General features: G+C 55.9%; 1 protein-coding gene across 1 annotated transcript in view; it reads right to left on the bottom strand.

The window, feature by feature from the left end:
• CDH4 (cadherin 4) overlaps positions 1-20,126 on the bottom strand; it is a 594,249-nt gene extending 574,123 nt beyond the window's left edge. Inside the window, exons 1-2 of the mRNA XM_046678081.1 lie at positions 20,020-20,126; positions 17,779-17,890 (exon numbers count right to left, since the gene is read on the bottom strand). Coding sequence (XP_046534037.1) covers positions 17,779-17,890; positions 20,020-20,076 — 169 coding nt within the window. The 5' untranslated portion in view covers positions 20,077-20,126. The remainder of the gene's footprint in view (positions 1-17,778; positions 17,891-20,019) is intronic.
• Between the last annotated feature and the right edge of the window lie 34 nt (positions 20,127-20,160).

The raw sequence follows: 20,160 nt of genomic DNA, 5'->3' as shown, positions 1-20,160 counted from the left end.
ATTAACACCTTCCAGATCATTGAATCAGTTGAATCAGTCCCCCATGCAAGTGAGACACCCCCCCAGGGGCGACATTCCTCAGAGCCATGGGACATCCCTCAGGCTCATCATTCAGAGGAGCCAGAGGGGAGACCAGCAGAGTCTCAGCTCTGGCTGCCAGAGGAGACAAAGCATGCTTTGTACACCACCTCCATTCCCTCCCCAGTCACCTCTACCTCTCTTGCATTTTGCATGTTCTCCCCTTGGAACACTTATCGTGAGCCCTGAGCTGTTGACCGGGGGCTGGGCCAGCAGAAGGGGCAGCTCCTGCCCGCAGCCGGGGGGGTTGCTGCCTGACGTCACCATGAGCCTCGACAACCATCGCGTCCTCGCCCCCCATCGTTTCAAGAACCAGAATGAGAACTTCCAGCTGCAGCCACACCACCACAGCACCACGGCCTCATCCGGGGAGGCCTCTGGCCCAGCAGAGCAGGGAAAGGGGGGGAATTGATGAACTGTTGTCAGCTGAGCAGTTTGACTCCTGCACAGTTAAGCGCACGGGGCACTTCCAGGTCTCCGTTCCCTCAGGTCAGAGATACCGCATTCTCAGCAGTGAAATGACAGCGGCAGATGGGCCACCAGGGAAGGGCGGGGATGGCAGGGAGGGGGGACAAGTCAAACCATTTAAAAATAAAGCAGAAGTCGATAGGTGGGCCTCCTCCACCCCTGACCCCCGAAAAGCAACTGCCTGCCTTGCAGACGCCGAGACCCGCCAACCAGTGGGAGTTACCAAACGGCAGCAGACGAGCTTTTCACCCGGGTCATAAGGCAGGCCTTGAACCAGAGAAAAGTGCTAGTGGGTGAAATGGGAGGGCTCCACCAGGCTTGCCCTGCCCCAACTCTGCAGTTCCAAGTCAGAACCGGAGCTGGAAAGTCAGCCCTGTCCGTCCTTCCTCTGAACACTCGTGAGCTGTGCTGTGCAGACAGCGCACAAAGGGAGAGGCTGTCCGCACTAAAACTCCCAATGCAATAATTGTCATTGTTATCCAATTATGCCCTGGGTACCTGGAGCTAACACAGCCCACAGAGGGGCAATTTCATTAGACTAGGACCCACTTGTCTTACTTTGCTTTGATAACGGCTTAATAAATAAACTGAGAAAGCCCTAAGACAGAGGTGCAAAATGAAAAATACTTGGGTTTTTCCATTTTATGTTCATCCTTCTCTAATTATCATGCTTTCATATTTTCCTGCTTGTCAGTTCCAGCCTCTGCCCCTCCGGGAGGTGGTAGAAAGCTCATCTCCTTTCTCTTGCAAAGATTCCTTCCTGGGATGGAGGTTCCATGTCTGTGCACTGGGGCGTCTGTCTCTCTCTCCGGCTCCATCACACATACCCGCCCCTCACTCCTCTAGCCATTACCCAGTGCAGACACACATGCACACACACACTCACAATAAGACCACAACTGGGGCAGACACGGAGGAGAGTGCCATAAACATTACATCACCGCAAATTTTAATAAAACTATGAGACAGTAGAGGTGGAAATAATTAATTTGACTCAGCTCAGGGAGAAGAGAAAAGAGAAGACAGCAAAAGAGGGTTCAATGGAGAAATGGCATCTGAATCAGGAGGCCCTGGAAGATCCCCACCAGTGAGAGGGCAGGCAGGAAGGGGGGCAGCCAAAACGAAGAACAAAGCAAGAAGGGCTAGCAAGTTCCAGCTGCCTGGGCAGGTGATTCAGCAGTGGTGCCCGGAAGGGTGGGCGTGGCATGGGGGAAAAGGGATAGAGCGTGGGAGATGTGGCATGGAAGGCTAGGATTCTCCAGCATCCGTGGTTAAGGGGCCAGAGATGGCTACAGCGACTTTGACGTCCAGGAGCCCAAGATCCACAAGAGCTTATGAAGTAAAGCGCCACCACCAACAGCAAGACGAACAACGGGCGATTTAATGAAAAGTGTCACATCTTGCTGGCCCCCACGCCTTCCTCTGTCCAGTAGCCCTTGACCCTGTGACCTTGTTAGAGCTGCTGTGACAGAGTAACAGGCCCCGTCTCTATCATCCAGGACCACCATCCTGGGCCTCCACATTCACCCCATCAAAACATCTGCCTTGGCCTCAGGGGAAACAGCAATGCGCGTGAGCAGGTCTGAACACCAGCCCCAGCCTGGCTCAGGGATCTCAGGCACAGCCCTGTCATTTTCCTGGTGGGACAGGGAGATGACAGGAATACGGGGTTACGCTGATCCACTGCTCAAGTGTGCCTTCTAATCCTCTCTTCCCCAATCCCCAGGTAAAACACCGAGATTAGCACCTGGATCAAGAGCATCCCCCGCAGATCAAGCTACTCACACTGAGCCTGAGCGAGTGCATCTCATCACAACACTTGAGACCGTTTAAAAGCAAGGGATAAACACGCTGTTGGGGCAAAGTCTCCGGAAATACGTTCAGTCCAAAACCGCAGACATGCACAGCCGGTCCCACGTTCTAGCTTAAGAATTCAAACAGAAATAAGACTGTAATTTATGCCCAGGAAAATAAAAATAAATTAACAGGATCCAAGTCAAGCCGTGAGAAGAGGTCTTCCAGTGCCAAAAGACAGGCAGTGTGAGTTTTCCTAAACAGGTTATCATTTTAACATTGTAAAGCACTAGACTTATTTTTTTCAACTGCAAAACTACAATTATCTCTGCGTGTCCCGTATCACCGCTCTGCAGCACTCCTGCATAACGAACCAACTGTCAGTGATACGGGCAGGACGAGCGTGTCTGTGCCACGCTAGACGGCCAGCCTTATCAAAATGCACCTGCATTAATCCTTTTCCTTACATCAAAAATCAAATAACTTCCTGGAGAGAGGCTACAGTCTCCCCAAGAGCAGGTTCACTGGGAGACAGTGAGCTGAGATTAACAGTGCCATATGTTAGCAAATAAACAGATAAGGGTCTGCCTCCACAGCTCCTGGCTGACACTCAGAACTCGGGACTCCTTCAGAAAAGCACAGACTCGGTCTCGGCATCGGCATTCGCCATCCTCGAGAGTGACCAGGAGCTTCTGCAATAAACAATGCACTCATGGAAGATGCCATTTTCCAATGACAGAAGTTTTAACCCGCGTGGTATTTAAGCAAGAAGGAAATCCTATTATTTCAAAACTGATAAGGGAGAAATGCAATAAGACAATTCCTAGATAACAGCATGGAGGGGATGCCTTCTTGATAAAATAACCTCCTTTCAAAGCGAAAAAACAATGTGATTTTCTGCCTATGGAGAGGAGCAGAGAGAGGGAGGGTGGACTGCAGCCTCCTTATCTTGGGAGCGCCCCTCTGCTCCCCTGGGGCTGGAGGAAGTGATTAATTAGTGCCTCCTTGAAGCTGTAACCTTAGAAAGCCACCGGGGGACTTTTTATTTGCATGTCACAGAATGATATCCTTCCAGAATCCTCCTTTTAGAACCCAACAATGGGGCATGTCTCCTACAATCCTGAGCGCCAGCTCAGAGCCAGGGCTGCCAAGAGGACGGGGCCTGGCTTGAAAGGGATTCTCTTCTAGGAGCTTCTTTTGTAAAGGGAGGAAAAGCCATTAATGACACAATGTTAAGTGAAAGAAGGAAGTAACCAAGTGCAACAGCAGCGTCCTGCTCCCCAGGCCCCTGGCCAGTCTCCACGGCCCTGCCCCCGCTCCCCTCCCCCAGGCAGCTGCCTGATTTAAACACAGCACTGCAAACCCAGTGGGTCAGCCCCTGAGCCCAACCTGCCCCCAAGCCCTGCCATGGCAGTTGAGGGGAGACCCCAGCTGCTCTTCATTTTTATTTTCAATTGGGAAAAGGCAAAACCAAGATTCTTTCACATCGTGACAGAACCGTCTCGTTAGTGGCACCTTTTCTCCTGTTCCGGGGGAAAGGTACAACCCCCAGGCAGATAGTGCTGAAAAATCAAAATCCTATTTTAGGCTCATGTGGCCTCACACACCGAATGAGGATGACAGGTGAGAACCACTGACACACCATCAGGGGAGTGTGGAAGGTTTCAGGATGGAAATGCAGACGCGTGAGCCTCCAGCCAGGAGCCTCGTCTATAAGATGCTAGAGCCGAGGCCTGTAGCTCCACACCTGCCCACAGGGGATGCAATCCTGCTCACAAAGAACTCAGAAAGAGGCTGCCAGCCCCTCTACTGTGCTGACTCAGCGAGGCTGGATGTGAGGCTGGACTCGAGGAAGGAGTGCCATTGCCACTGGGCTCAGTTTAATACAGCGGACGATGCCAGACCCAAGGGCACCGGGAAACTAACACACCACGAGTGGTTATTTTTCAAGCCGGGTTCTACATGGCTTTTCCCTAACCGCACGGGCACCTGCTCTGCCCTCTCGAACTTGCATCCCAAGTAAAGCAAAGAAGACTGGGAGACAGGTGGAGGCGCTAAGACGAGGAGGTTCTTATTCTCCAATCCCCCAGTCTAGCCTGTGAAACTCTAGAAAGTTCCAGAATCCCTGTGTGCTGGAATTCCAATCTAAAAAGTAGAGACAACCCCATTCTAACTTCAGGGGCTACAGCCAGTCTATCACTATCATCATATTTACAAATGGGAGATTTTTAGAGAACACTCTGGTTATAGTATTCCAAATACAAATCCCCCCAGTAGGGCCGTATCCGGGACTCACGGAAACAGTTCGTTTATCAAGGTAGACAGATCTACTGTAACAAAGATGCACCTGCCGCTTCCAGGACTGTGACTCCAGAGCGTTTGGTAAATGTTTAAACCAAAAATACCCAGAGAAACAATCCACCACTTTGAAGATGCTCCTACCTTCTCGCAAAGTTGCCATCACTCAACCAGGAAGGAAAAACACTTAAAGCTCACACTCCATTCCCCACCCCCCACCCCCACCATCTTCAAAGGATCCGAGACTTCACAACGGATTCCAAAGGCCCCTGTAATTTCGGCAGCATGACATTTTATGTCTTAGAAGCTATTTTTATTAGCCAGGATTGTAGAAAATTGATGTTTACCAGCCATTAGCCTTTCAAGCAGGGAACTCTTTTTTTTTCTCTTCCACATGGAAGTGAACTCACACTTCCCTGCCAGTCAATCCTTAAGCTCTCCAGCTCCTTCAAGAAAAAAGTCATCGCAAAGCTTCTCAGTTCTCAAGAAAACATAAGTTCTATAATTTTACGGACTTCTGATCACAATTTTATTGCCTTCAGCCCTTCACCAGTGTTCTGTTTTCGTCTTAACATATAAGAACTGGATAAGACAAGCTGTAGAACATCTCTGCTGTATCTGAGGGCAGGTGGACAGGCAGGCTTAGGATGAAAGCGTCCGGCTCTGAACGGTCAGGAGCCGCTGGACGACTCGCCTTCCCCACCCCTCGCTCATCACGGCGCCAGCATTGACCAGGATACGGCGTAACCCAGTCAAACCGACCCTACTCACAAATAACGGCAGCAAATAACTTATGTTCATGTGCCGCCCTGCCTCCCAGGAGCCCACAGAGCTCCATAATAAGCTGCTCCATAATTTATTTATTCAATTTTAAAGACATGCCTTTTGCCAAAAGTCCTCTGCCCACACGTAAGCACGTAAAGGCCAAGAAGCAAAAAGTCCCCAAACAGAACCACAGAACCTACAGTTGCTCTAACGGAACATGGGCGGCCGCAGATGCCAGCTCACTGCAGCTCAGGGACCAGACCCAGAAGATGAGAGTCTGGGGTCATCCAGGGACAGCCCACAGCCCTGGGGTCCCGTCACGCATCAGGAATGTGGCGTTTTCTCTGAGAGACCATGTCCTGCTGGGCCGGGATGCCACCTCGATTCCCCAAGCTCAGGCAAGGAGAGAGGAAGGACAGGAGGGAGTGGGGCCTGCCGTACTCGCACGAATACATAGCACCAGGGACCACAGCACGAGCTGGCCAGGCCCCGCTCCACGTACCTCACGTCGATCATCTTGCTGGATGCTTGACACTGGCCTGTGCAATGAGAATGGTGATCTCCTCCTGTGGAAGGTGCCAGAGAAGATCACGCTCACTGGTCTCAGCACACGCTTAGTGTCACACAGCTGGTGACGGGGGGGCATTGGGACCAGAACCCAGAGGCTGATGAGACCCTGGACCTCGGGGTGCCCGATCTCCACTGGGGGAACCCAGGTCTGAGGTGACAGACAGAGTGGGATGGAGGGCTGGCCTCAGGCAGCAGGTACCCCGCTTAAATCACAGCTCCTCCAGAATCAGCTGCAGGATTCACCACAAGTCATTGTGCACAAGCGACCCTGCTTCGTAAAGGGGGTTAATAATGCACTGCCTCATAGGGTGGTTGTGCAGATAATCCAGTTGGCACGGGTGAGGCACCTACTTGGGGGTCTGGCACAAGGGGGACACAATCAGTGGGCTGGAACAACAGAACCACCGTCTGACCTGTGCCCCAGAGGGGGCCAGGACAGGCATGGGGCTCCCCGTAGGATTCTGGTGCTGCCAAAGGTGTCTGCAGGATGCAGCTCATCCTATCTACAGAGTTCACGAACCGAATGCCCACGGGTGTCCCCGCCAAGGAGGCAGTCAGGGCCCTCTGTAAAAATCTCACTGAAGAAAGAAGGGAAGAAGGAAAAAGGTGTCTTTCCCCTTCAAATCCTCATGGAGTACCCACCAGGGAACATCAGGACAAAGCCACAGAGCAGCTTACTTGGCGCCTTCCAACGAGAGGGCCCTCCCAACTCTGCTCTGGCCACTCCAGGGCACAAGCGGGGAATGGAATTGCTGCCCCAGGGCCCAGCTGGAGCAGTGGACGGGGCCTGGGACACCCCGGCATCCAGCTGCCCTGCTTCTCTCGAAAGAACAGGCCCACTCCCATCCTGGACACTGGCCCTTGGGGCTGCCCATCCCAAGCCAGAGAGAGAGACAGGGTGGCCGGGCTGGGAGACACGACGGCAGCTTGCTTCCTGTGGGGCACCCAGGGCTCCCCGTCAACCAGAGACCCAGCGGGCAGGGCAGTGTGCGACTGTCCCCCAGTGTGCATGAGGCTACCTGCATCACAGCTGTCGAGAAGTGACAGGGATGGGGCGTGGAAACGAGGCTCGGCAGCCGCTTTCCTGAGTGCGCATGCGACCCTCTGCTTTCACGGAGCTACGCAGCAGGCAGGAATACACGGCTGTCCGAGACACGGGAATCACGTGCTCAGAGCCAGAAGAATGCATTTCTGCATCCGCACAGGAAAGCAGTTTTGGGGAGGGGAGACACACGTTCTGCAAATGCTTCCCTGGCAGAGACTGCCTGCTCCCAGGAGTGCCTCCACGTCTCGGCGGCAGGGGGAGCGTGCCTCTCCCTCTCCAGCAGCCGCTGCCAAACAATGCGTACCCGGACAGACGCAGATCTGTAGATGAACAAAATATTTACAATGTATCTATGTGATATTATCTGAGCCATAATGCTGGTTAAGATCCCATTTGACAGGGGAAGATAATGGGAGGAGAACAAATGTTCCGTATACATTTTAATTCCAATGAGATTGTTCTGTGTCACGCTTTACAATATAAAATACTATATGGCTACACTGAAGTGCCTCGTTTGCAGTTCTGGCGAGACGGAAACACACAGCATCCTTCCAACCGCCCACCTGAGCTGCACTCCAAGATGTGATCACCACCCGGCAGGCACCCACGGATGACACCGTTTCTCATGAGGGATGCCGACCCTTCTGAGCTAAAGACCTTCGACACCTGAGGCCCTGCGGCTTTAGGGAGCATCAGCTTCCCTGGGAGCAGGGTTAACCAGCTGCCCAGGCCACACTCCCAGGATCTCTGAAGCAGTGGGTATGTGAGTTTCCTGAGGCCACTCTAATAAACGGCCACTAACTTGGTGGCTTAAACTAACAAAAATGCAGGAGCTGGCCCCGTGGCCAAGTGGTTAAGCTCGTGTGCTCCGCTTCGGCGGCCCGGGATTCAGATCCCATGTGTGGACCTACACTGCTCATCAGGCCATGCTGTGGGGCGGCGTCCCACATATAACACTTATAAATAGGATATACAAGTGTGTACTGGGGCTTTGGGGGGAAAAGAAGAAAGTCGGCAACAGACGTGAGCTCAGGGCCAATCTTCCTCACCAAAAAGCATACCTTAAAAAAAAAATTATTCTCTTGACTTTCTAGAGGCCACACTGTGAAATGGAGGTGTGGGCAGGGCCGAGCTCCCTGAGGGCTCCAGGGGAGGAGCCTTCCTGCCTCTCCCAGCCTCTGGCAGCGTCAGGAGTTCCTGGGCTGTGGCCACATCCCTCTAGTCTCTGCCTCCATATCCACATGGCGTCTCCTCTGTGTCTGTGTCTCTCCTCTTTGTCTCTTAAAAGGACACTTGTCATTGGATTTAGGGCCCACCCAGATAATCCAGGACAATCTCATTTCAAGATCCTTAATTTAACCATACCTGCAAAGACCCTCTCTCCAAACAAGGTCATACTCCCAGGCTCCAGGTAGATGTATGTTTTGGGGCCACCATCCAACCCACTACAGTAGGTCTGGGAGGGGACCCAGGGGTCTGCTGGGTTTAACAGCATCCCCCAGGCAGACGGTTCCTGGACCACAACTGGACACCCTGCCTCTCTGCTTTGGACTCTGGTAACCAAGGCCCCAAGAGGGGAGGGCGCCCCCGATTCAGGCCGTCTCCCACAGCGCCCTGCTCCCAGCCAGGCGCACTCCCCGCCCGCGTGAGTCTCAGCCTGCATCCGCCCTCGGCCCCACTGGAAGCAGGTGCTAGGACCGCACGCTTCACAAAGCCATACACCCAGGGTCCCTCTCGGCCTTCCAGGCAGATCAACGTTGCCGGCCAGTGTTCAAACTGACATCGGGGCAGGACAAACCAACACAAAAAGAAACTCCGACATTTCTCCAAGTCAGACGCACACACACAGGCACACACTCCTGAGGGAAGACCTGCAGGGCAAGCCGTCCTCCTCCGTCTTGCTCAGAGACACAGAGCAAAGTCCTTCCCACACAGAGATGGGGTCCCCTGACCCCAGGGCTGGAACCTAATTAAACTGTATTCCAAGTGGAAAACGCACCCACACCAGGCCGAGGATGCCTCTCTCAGGACCTGTGCTTCCGAGGGGCCTCTCGCCTAAGCCGGTCCCCTCCACCCTCCACCAGGACCGTCCTCCTGTTGGCAAGGCAGGGGCGGCACTCTCCCGCCCTGTGGATATTTATCTGCTGCTGGCGGCTTACTTTAATCCTTCCTAGATCCCCACACGCCATCAGCAAGAAAACGCCGGGAAGCCAAACAAGGAGACGTTGCGAGCAGCTGGATGGGAGGCGGCCGCACGCTCTGCAGCCACAGTCCACCCTCCGGAGCCTCCAAGGTGGCAGCTCTCCGTCTCAGGCCCACTAGGAAGCTGCCCGTCAGCGGCCTAATTTCCGACACAGGGCACAGCAGGCGGGAGCTCCTGGAAGGAGGCGGGAGCTGCTGAGGGCTGGAGCCTGGGATCAGACGGGCCCTCCTAACCTGTGACTCCCAGTGGGTTACTCAATCAGTGTGGGCCTCAGTTTCCTCCACGGTGAAGTGGGGGTGCCCACACGAACCGCTGAGGGTCCAGAGGAACAGACTGAAGAACAGAGCACGGTGCCTGGGACCCAGCAAACCCTCAGCACGTGGTAGCCAGAAACCAGCGTGCACGCCCACGAGGCGTGCTCCCTCATCACACGGCACGCGGAGGCCCCAAGGACATCCACGTCTTAATCCCCAAACCTCGGACTATGTCACCTGACGTGGCCAAAGGGCCTCCGCAGCTATGGGCAAGGTGAGGACCTTGAGACTGGAGATGATCCTGGCTGACCCAGGAGGCCCAGTGTCATCACAGGGTCCTTATGAGTCAAAGGGGTGGCAGGAGAGGGAGCGAGAGGAGGAGACGGGACCACGGAGGAAGGCAGGGAGGGACGCGATGTGCTGGCTGTGAAGATGAAGGAGGGCCCGCCAGCCAAGGAAAGTGGTGAGGCCTCCAGAAGCTGTAAAGGCAAGAAATGGACCCCTCCTGGAGCCCCCACAAGGACCAGCCCTGTCCACACCTGGACTCCAGCCCAGGGGAACCCATGTTGGACTTCTGACCTCCAGAACTGAAAGATGATAAATCTGTGTCTTTCAAGCCGATAAATTTGTGGTCATTTGTGCCACACTAAGAAATGAATGCAATCCATAATCTTAGCAAATTCCACCCTGGAAAAGGCACAGAGTGCACGACGGAAAGTCACATGAATCATAGTGACCTCAGCACACACCCAGGCGACAGGGTCAGGCCACCCACTGCCCTGGGCCCGCAGGTGTCCCAAAGGCATCAAATGGGAGGACATGTTGGCATATGGAGAGTCCTCGAAAGACATCAGCTGCCCCTGATGGAGGCCGGGAGGGAAGCGGCCTTCGGCGGCACACCCGGGTCAAAGATAACCATGTCATCTTTTGTGGTTTTGTTTTGCTCTCTGGTTTAAGAAGCGGGGCAGTGGGGCACAATACTGGAGGCCACCAGGAGAGGGCAGCCTACAGCTCGGGCAAAAACTCGCCACCATTCTGAGCCTTTTGACAAAAAGCAATCTTCTCAGCCCAGCTTACAACACACCACAGTCTGCTCTGAGGACGAAGCTTGAAAGAAGGAGCGAAGGGCCGCGAGGTTTTACAAGGACACACGCGGGAGAGCTTTAGCACGCTCGACAGAAAGGAGCTCACTCAGCTCACGGGGTTTCTTATGGCGGGATTCGCCGGAGGAAAGACTGCTTCTTTAAAAAGTCAGAATAACAGCTACGTTCTCTGAAAGGACGAGTGCCTGCTGGCTCGCTGGCTCTCAGCTCCTGATTAGTTCTGGCATCTTCTTCACTGTGCCTCTGAGAAAAGATAGAGCGAGCGAGCGAGAGGACCAGAAACCTAGAGTCGGAGGCCCCTGCAAACACCCAGGACCCCTGACCCAGGCAGAGGAGGCCGTTACTGGGTGCCCCCAACCCCGAGCTGGTGCGGGAGAGCCTGGCGGGCGGCTCCTCCAGACCAGCGTCCCCGGCTGCTCTCACGATCCGCCATCACAGGCCTCGTCAACGTCCCCAGAGCTCCCAGCCACAGTGGGAGCGGCTCGGGACCGTGGTTCTGTGCCGACACCCAGCACAGCCCAAATGTGTCCCAGGATTCCAGAGCCAGCCGGATGCCTTGCCAGGGTCTCTCTTGGCCGTCTCCCCAACACCGGCACAGGCTGAAAGCCGGTAAGGACGCTGCTCCGGGGCTGTCTGCTACAGGCCTAGAAGGGAAAACTCCCTGAGCGTCACAGACTCTGGCTCTTCCAGTCCAGGGCCCGTTCTGCAGACCACCGTGTCCGCAGAGTCTGGACCCACTTCCGGGGAGCCCTCACATGTCGGGGGTGGCAATCAAGCACCGAGACGCACCGGGCTTCTAGCTTGTTGCCAGTGTCCGAGATGAGAAACAATTAGCACGTCTGACTGCTGATAATTGCTAATTTTATCACGGTGCCCCCGGAACACCTGGGCTACCCTCCGGTCTGCATAAAAGTTCAGGCTCTAAAACCATCTTCGTTCACATCACATGGGAGGTGCGAATGAGCTAAACGTGCAGGTCTGGACAAAGACGGGAGATACAGGGAAGGGCACGCATTTAGGCCAACCTCTCAACCTCGCCGATCATCAGTTTCTGACCCACACAACAGGAACAGCTTCATCTCCCCGGAAGGGCGTTCTTGAGGATGGCAGGCGACAGCAGACGCAGAAGCTGGCACAGAGTCTGGCCAGACTTGACGTTATCATAATATCATAGTCACGCACAGTCTCGCATCTCCTCATCCCATGACTCCAGGAAGATCCATATTTCAGAAACGCAAAAATCTTAATCTTTAAGCCACAGCGTCAATGAGTCCGTCAACCTCACGTCTGTGTGTGCAGCTTCTTCTCCAGCGAGAATTTTCATTTAATGACAGGTGATTATGGAGGGGACAGAGGGTAAAAGATGCCCAGGAAGCCCCTGATCCATCACCTTGGGGACACGGTGTGGAGTGGCCACACCCTAGCACCTCCCTCTCGGGGCTGCAGGGGGAGTGATGGAAGCAGTGGCACACGGGGCGTCTGACAGGCACACGGGGCACCTGATGGTCACTTGATGGGCACAGGGGGCACCTGATGGGCACACAGGGCCTGTGATGGGCACACGGGGCACGTGATGGCCACACAGGGTGCCTGATGGGCACAGGGGCACCTAATGGGCACACGGGGTGCCTGATGGCTGACTGCAAGGGGCACAGTCTTTGCCTCGTTTTGTTTCTGATTGTGGCTCTCAGGGCCTCCATCTGCATGCGTGGGCTCTGGCCTGGGGCAACACGGGAAGCTGGCTCTTCATGCTCCCTCATGGTGTCAGCCTCACTTCTCATCTGAGTGGCCACTTTCTAAGCACACACTCCCCTTCCTAAACCTCATAGCTCTGTGGCCAAGCAAAATTATAGCGGGAGAGGCACTGGGAAACCCAGAGCAACGCTGGCCCCTGCAAAGGCATGGCCTCCCAGGACCGCCGGGGGCGTCGCGGCCTCCAGCACGGGCCGTGGAGGCTCCTTCCCAGGGACCCGAGGCCACGCCAACTGAGGCAGAGGGGGCCCAGGGCTGGAAGAAGTAGGAACATCCAGGCCTGGAGCTGCCAGAGCCGCCTGCCAGGGCTGGGCCTGCTTACCCGTCATGCGTCTCCACGTCTCAGGCAGGACCAAGGCTCCCAGAAGCCAGTCGATACGGTGGACAAAGTCCCAAGGCACCATCTCCTGGCTTCCTGGAAGAGGGGGCTAAGAGATCCAGTGGATTTCACATTCTCTGATGGGCGCATCAGACAGACAGCCCTGCTTAATACATGGAGTGATTCATTCATACCCCGGCCTCAGAGAGAGTTTCAAGTGGTGACTTTGTTTCATCTACTCAACAAACATTTACCAAGTGCCCATGACATGCTCTCTGCCATCCAGCGTGCTGGACACAGATACTAATTCACCAAGGAGCAGAGGGAGAGGCCAAGGCCCAAGGCCCAAAGGGCGGGGAGAGGAAGCTGGAAACCCAGGCTCAGGGCAGAGGATGCAATGTGCTCTGAGCTTCCAGAGGGAAAGATAGGCACTTGCTAGAATGCACAGCTCTTGCTTTCCTAACGTCAGTGACTGCATTTGGCTGCATGCCACAAGAAGCTCAACTGTGGTATTTTAACCTTGTTTTTCTCACCTCTCCAGGGACAATATGTCCAGAGTTGTAGTTGTTCAAGGTTGCCACCTGGGACCCATTTTCTGCTCCACCATCCTCATAGTCACAAGATAGCTGCTGGGCCCCAACAATCACATCTGTACTCCATGAAAAAGGAAAAGGTAAGGGCAAAAGGCAGGAGGAATGGCCACTGAGTCTGTGTCTCTTCATCAGGAAAAAAAACAGCTTTCCCAGAAGCCTCATCTAATAGAACAACCTAATTAGATCTCACTGACCAGCAAGGGGCTACCCTGCCACCTTGGTGTAAGAGAGTCGACAGGAGGTGTAGTCTCTTCACAGGGCTCAGTGGGAGCCGGGTGGTGGGCACAGCAGAGGGTGTGTTGTAAGGAAGCAGAGAGGAGAGGCGTCAGGCAGGCAGCCTGCAGCCGCGGCTAGTCTCTCGTTAGCGCCACTTGTGGTGCCCGCCCTGCGAGTGACCAGGACCCAGCGACGTCCCGGTGTCAGCACCTTCGGACCCATTCGTTATTCCCTTGGCAGCACTGACGCCCGCCCGCCAGGCCGCAAGGCAGGCAGGGCGCTGGGGTGGGGGACCTGCCCAGCCTCTCGCCGCAGCCAGAGTCACCGCCACACATGCAGGTCTGGCCACACTGCGGGCAGAGCGGGTGTTTTTAAACCACTTGTAAGGACAGGCACTGGGGCCTCGGGCCACGCGGGTCCACTGGGGCAGGTCCTCCGATGCAGGTCCCAGGCACCTGCCTCTGAGCCCCCTCTGCCCAGCCCTGGCCATGGCCCAGGGTGCAGACAAGTCATTCATTCAACAGCCACTGTGGGAGACTCGGCCCGGCTGGGGAGCCCTGGGGGTGGACGCTGCTGCCTGCGACCTGGCACCCTCTCCACCCTCCTCCTTCCTGAGACAGAACCAAGGTTCTGCTCCAAGTAGCCAACTGCTCACCTACCAGATGTCGGGTCCAATTCTTTGCTTCCCAGCCTCCCTACCCTTTATGGCTGGGAGAGCACATGACCTAGTTCTAAACAGTGAGCACTTCTGGAGAGGTTCTGAGAAAGTGTTTGCTCTCCCGATAGCAAAGAAAGGCAGATGGTGCTACTACTCCCTCCTTCTTCCTGCTCTGCACTCAAATGCAACGCCTGGAGCCACGGCAGCCAGTTTGCAAAAATGAGGCAACACAATGACAAGCTAAAGATGGTAGAACGGTAAGAATAAAGAAGATCAGGCATGTGATGTGCCACTGATCTGCCGCTCCAGCCCTTGACCACCTATCTCTTCACTGTTATGGGAGCAAAATTAACCCCCATTTATTTAAGATTCTCTTAATTGGATTTTATCCTGTTGGCCAAGACCATTCTGAGACGATCTGAATGGTAACCAGAGTGACAGCTGCTGCCCTCAGGAACCTTGGAGTTTTAAGTGAGAGAGGACTGACCAGATGCTATCAGTCCTCCAAGGTGGACGCAGAGTGTGGCTGAGGGCGCACAGGCTCGTCCTCACTAATCGAGGGCTGGGAGGGGAGGGCTTCTCTGAGGAAGCCGCACCACGTGAAGTCATCAGGAAGAGAGCTCCTCTTTCCCCACCACTGGAGCTCACGGTTTGCCCACCTTCTCAGGTGACGTCAAGACCCCACTCCCTCCTGTGTCCACCAGACCACACGGCTACTCACCTGTCGCCGTCGTCTCCAGGAGCTAGGGGAGGTACCTCCCCTGAGCCCTGGCCCACCATGCACCCATCCCTCTCCCATCTTCGCGGGGTTTTCCCAGAGAAGCTAGTCTGGGTTTTTCTAGAACTCTGCCCGCCACGGAAGAGCAATGCAGGTCACCACCTCCGCGCAGCCTCGGCCAGGCTGGCCTGAATTATTAACAAAGCAGAGAAAAAGACACCAGCTCAGCAACTGCCCCGCATTAACGCACGGCTTAGAGAAGGTTCAACTTCCGCCTAACAAAAACGGCGAACCGTGTACTTTAGGTATGCCCTGAGCCTGTCATCACAACCATCAGCGAATTCTCCTGGAAACAAAAGGACAGCGCAAACGCAGCTCCATCCATGCGCTCGCCAGAAGCAGCTCAGACGGGAACCAGACAGCGGGGAGCCAGGGCCCCGCAAACCAGCTGAACAAACGCACAAGAGCCAAGCTCAGCAGCTCCACCCTTCGAAAGGTTCATGACACCATAGTAGTTGCTGCCCTATTGGGGGAAACTATTTTAAGCCTAATTAGCATGAAATTTTTAGAATGCAAATGCTTTTCATTTAGACATACAGCAAAATGCCACGACATTTCTTCCATCCATTTATCATAAACAAGTTAATTACTGTGTAACAAATCGCTCCTTCTGGAATCGGGATGTTGGGGGCTGCTGGGGAGCTGACTCAGGCAAAGAGAAGGAGCCACCAGCCAGTCGTTAATGGCTTACGGCACAGTTCTAACAAAACGGTGACTGTGCAGCTTCGCTTGTCAAATTAAGGTTAAGCTCTCTCTGTTGGAATAACTCAATTAGAAGTAGTCATTATCCATTTAACTTGATTCCTACCAGAATAACAGAAATATTGTGCCTTTTATTTATTTATTTGTGACGCACGCGTCTTGACGGTCATCTCATAGTTCGCAAAGTTTTCTACATAAATAGAGAAATTTTTATCTGCCCTGGCTAGAGTGTATGTCAGCATTAGCTTTCGCCTCCTTATGTGTAAACTTATTTCTAAGATATAAAACGTCTCTTTGTTCCTGAGAACAAGGAGGGGGGGCACACACAGGTGTGGAAGAAGCAATGGGACCCTCGCCCACCCCAGAGGAGGGGAGGGGCAAGGTCCCCAATGCCTGGGAGAGAATGCCACTCTCCCCTCAACCAGGGTGGCGCTGGGCCTCATCATGGGCAGGAGCAGGTGCTCAGAATGCGAGTCACGCATCCACAAACCCCACAAGCTGGACCAGGTTCACCTCGGATGATGAGCTCTTCATCCTCCACTTGAGAAACCACCTGGGCTCACGGGCTAGGCCAACATCCCGCCAGCCATCAAGGCTTCCCACCACCCAGGCCGGCTCAGCCTGGACCCGCACAGCCCACCCGGAGCAAGAGGAGGCGCCTGTGTGAAATCTCACATTTATCACAAAGAGTATGAGAATCTGTCATTCTCTTCTGTAGTCGACAGCATTTGTCGTTACTAAAACAGAGGCATTTTTTTTTCCTTAAATTCCTGAATAAAACTGATACTCCAAGATCTCATCAAGTTTAGCTCCACACCCAGGGAGGCATCAGGACAGGACGCCAGAACTCAGGACGTGCAAACAGCGGTATCACACCAAGTGGCTCCCGTTATGCGCAACAGTACAGGGCAGTGAGTGTGACGGAATCTTCCGGGCCTTCTCTGCAGGCACACAGGGATGCTCAGTAAACCAACCGATCCTGAAAGACGGTCTACCCTTCCTACCTCTAAATGACATACACAGCGCAATCTACAGGGTCTCTCGAAAGCTCTTACCACAGCCGTGCACATGTGTTTCAGTTCTGGTTCATCTCTTTTGGTAATCCGTGGAAGAGTCAATAAGATCACAGCCCTGCTTCCGCAATCCACTCAGATAACAACAAGCAAGCAGGAAAGGTTGGATGCAGTGCAAAATAAAACTCCTGATTCATATAATCAGAAACAAACAAGGAAAGCCAAGAAGCTCTGTCTCCAAGGGAGAGGATCTGAAAAGCCACCTCGTTCTGTGTTCACACACACAAAGGAACTGCTGTCAGTTCTTGGGGGGAAATTCTCTATTCCCTGAAACACAAAACTGGGGAGAAAGGCAGCAGTCGGAGGATTATTTAGTCGTGAATGCTGAAACCCAGCTTTGCCGGTTTATCTAAAGTTCGCTCCCCCCATTGCTTTGAAATGAGCTACAAGCTGCCACTCTGGGACGGTGATGCTGGGAGCGAAGGCATCAGCAAGGTGCTGGTGGTTTGACTTTGAAACCTCAGGGAAGGAAGAACTGATTCATTTCCCCTCCCATGCAAATATAAAGTTTAATTAGTTTGTCTTGAAAGGGAAAACAGATCAATGTGCAGAATGATCTATTGTCATTTGAGTTTTGAAGCCGTCTCTGACTTCCCCATCACAAATGTGGATATAATCCTGCAGTTACGATAAGGCTAATTGGTTGTTCCCTCCTGCATGTGTGTTTTCGTGTTGTCAGTGGGGCAGTAATGAAAATGAATGCCACATTTGTGAACAGAACGTCTGTGGGCTTATTTACTGCATTTCCAACAACATCGTCTGCCTTAGCATGCATTTCAAAGCAGGGATAATTTAAGAATCCAGAATTTCATACATAAAAATACTTAGTAAGAAAGTCTCTCTCTGCTCATTATTTGGGTGACTTTACATCCGAACTCCAATTTGTTGCCCAGGAAATGATTCACCTCCCTCAAAAACGACAGGGACTCTGCATCATCCACCTGTGACGCCAAATGCCCTTTGGGTTGACCGGTCTGTACCTCAGTGACCTCACAACCACCATTTTGCAAAGAGCCTGGTTCAAAGAGCTCAGCCTTGCCTCTTCCATCGAAATGTTCCCCAATGCTGAGCATCGCTGAGATCCATTTCCGCCCTCCACCCCACCTTACCTTTGAGGAGCTTCTCTCCTTCCAGAATGTTTTGGGAGATTAATGCCGTGTAATCTTCTTCAGAGAATCCAGCCTTGCAGGTCTCCCTGGCTGTAAGATCCCCATTATGGGCCTGAGAAGGAAAGAAGAGAGAATAGGCATAGTCTGCGGAAATTCAACCCCACGCACGTTTATCAGGGGCCTGAGTGGCAAGGTCTGGGGCTATGACAGGAATGCCACAAACCACAGCCTCCACGCAGGGGTAACGTGGTGTCTGCTTCTGTGGCCTTAATGGACATTAGCCTGGGGATAGGGGCGTGTGTTGTGGGGGGAGGGCTGCGCTTGCCAGGGCCTCAGCGGCACTTGGCGAGGGGAACGCCTGAGGAGCAGCAGGCTGGAGAGAAAGGAGTTAGCCAAGGAAGCCGCCGGGTGGGGAGGTCATCACTCCAGTAGAGACCTTTCACCCTGAGGGCCCAATGGGGGGCGCTGGGAGCGGTGGACTGGCGGGCTGCCTCCTCCCTGTGGCCACCAGGGAGGGAGGAGGGGGGCAGGGCCAGAAAGGAGATTCTTCAAGACCGGGCTGAGAGCCTGCCTCTGAGGAAGGCTGCAAGAACGCAGGGTGACGAGGAGGGGGGCGGGTTCACCCCTTCATCCTCTCCCGCCATTTCATTCCCTGGACATTTGTCCACCTTTGGAACCCCCCTCTCCAGCCCATCCAGGCGAGAGAGCTCCCCTAACTGAGCGGAAAGGGTGGGTGTCCTGGCCTCGGAGCACTCTCTGCTTTCCCGCCCAGTGGGAGATCCAGAGCCCACGGCACGAGGAGCAGGGCAGGCTGGGGGTGGGTGGTGGGCCCCTCCCAGGCTGCAGGGAGCAGCAGCCACAGGTCAGCCGCGCTGCGCTCGGCTTGGGGAATGGAGGACAGACAGTGTGTGCCACAGGGACGCCAGCCCCGCGACGGGAGAAGGAGCGCAGCGACGCCTGCTCTCTGGCGAGCAGGGGGCAGGGGCGCAGCCCGCGCCCCGCAGTGGCGCCTTCGCCGGGGCTGCCGGAGCGGAACGCGCCTCCCCGCCGCCGCCTCCAGCCCCTCCCGCCGCCGCCGCCCGCCCTGGGTTCTAGAGGCCGCCGGAGCCCGAGCTCCCGGCTCCGGACGCGGGCGCCCCGCATCCGAAAGCATCCAAGGAAGCAGAGCGGAGCGCGGGGTCAGTACTCGGGAGAAGCTGCAAACCACGGCGCCCAGGAAAGTTTCCACCCGCCGCGGTGTGTGTGGAGCGCACCCCGACGGCCCGAGCCTCCGAGCCGGTCTCGGCGGCGGGCACTCGTTTGTTTCCGAGGTACAACAGCGCGGCCCGGGAGGAGCAGCGAGGCCGATCGGCCACGAGAGGGGGTTCCTGCAACTCCCGCGGCCTCGCCGCCTCCCCCCAGGGGCGCCACCCGGCGCAGCCCGCACGCTGCCCCCGCGGCCCTGCACCCAGCAGCGCAGAGCAGGGCGGGCGACTGCGCTCCGGGTTCCGCAGGAAGAAGGCGGCCGCCTGGATCGCGCTCCCGGGGCACCTCGCTCTGCGCCCGCTCGGCGCCCGGCTCCCCGGCCCCGTTACGAGCAGCGGGGGCCCCGCCGGACACGGGATCCAGCCCGCGCCGCGGAGAGTCCGTAGCGAGGATGCCCCGCGGTCCACATCGGCCGCCCACCCGACTGCCGGCACCCACAGGACAGAGGCGGCGCCGCGCCGGGAGCCCCCAGCCCCCGGGCAGGGGCTGCCAGACCCGGTACTCCGAGCACCCTGATGCCCGGTCCGCTGCCGCCAGGCTCCCTTCGCCTGCAGCTCTCGCCGGGGCTGGGCTCGCCAACTCCCGAGACGCGCGGCTCCCGGGCGATGGAGGGCGCGCCGGCTCCGCCAGCGGGCAGCCTGCCCGGGCGCGGGCGAGCCGAGCTCCGGGCAGCGGCCGCGGACCTGGGCGGCTGAGGGATGGTCGGCGGGTCCCGCTTCGGGCAGAGCTCCCTGGGTCCCCCACCCACCCACACTCCCATCCGGCTCCGCACCGCCGCTCCCCGCTGCCCCGGCGGCTCCCCGCTCCAGCCGACCGCAGGCGGCTTCGCGGAGCGCGGGAGCCGGCTGGATGCAGCGGTGCGCGTGGCAGGGCGCCCAGCGCGGGCCGGGGAAGCCCGGGAGAGCCCCGCCGGGCGAGTGCGCGCCCCGCTGGCTCCGGAGGGGCCCCGCGCTGCCCGGGGCTTCCGAGCGGCAGGGGCAGGAGGCGGCAACTTACCCGGAGCGCGCCGGAGAGCCAGAGCAGGACGAGAAGCACGCCCGAGCCCGCGGTCATCTTCCCCGCCACGCCGCGCCCGGCGCCCGCCCGGTGCCCGGCGCCCGGATCGCCGCCTCCGATCCCGCCGCTCCGATCGCCGCC

The sequence above is a fragment of the Equus quagga genome, chromosome 12 (genome assembly GCF_021613505.1).
Source record: "Equus quagga isolate Etosha38 chromosome 12, UCLA_HA_Equagga_1.0, whole genome shotgun sequence".
Lineage (NCBI taxonomy): Eukaryota > Metazoa > Chordata > Mammalia > Perissodactyla > Equidae > Equus > Equus quagga.
The sequence above is the reverse complement of the archived record's forward strand: the minus strand, read 5'-3'. Positions and strand labels throughout refer to the sequence as shown.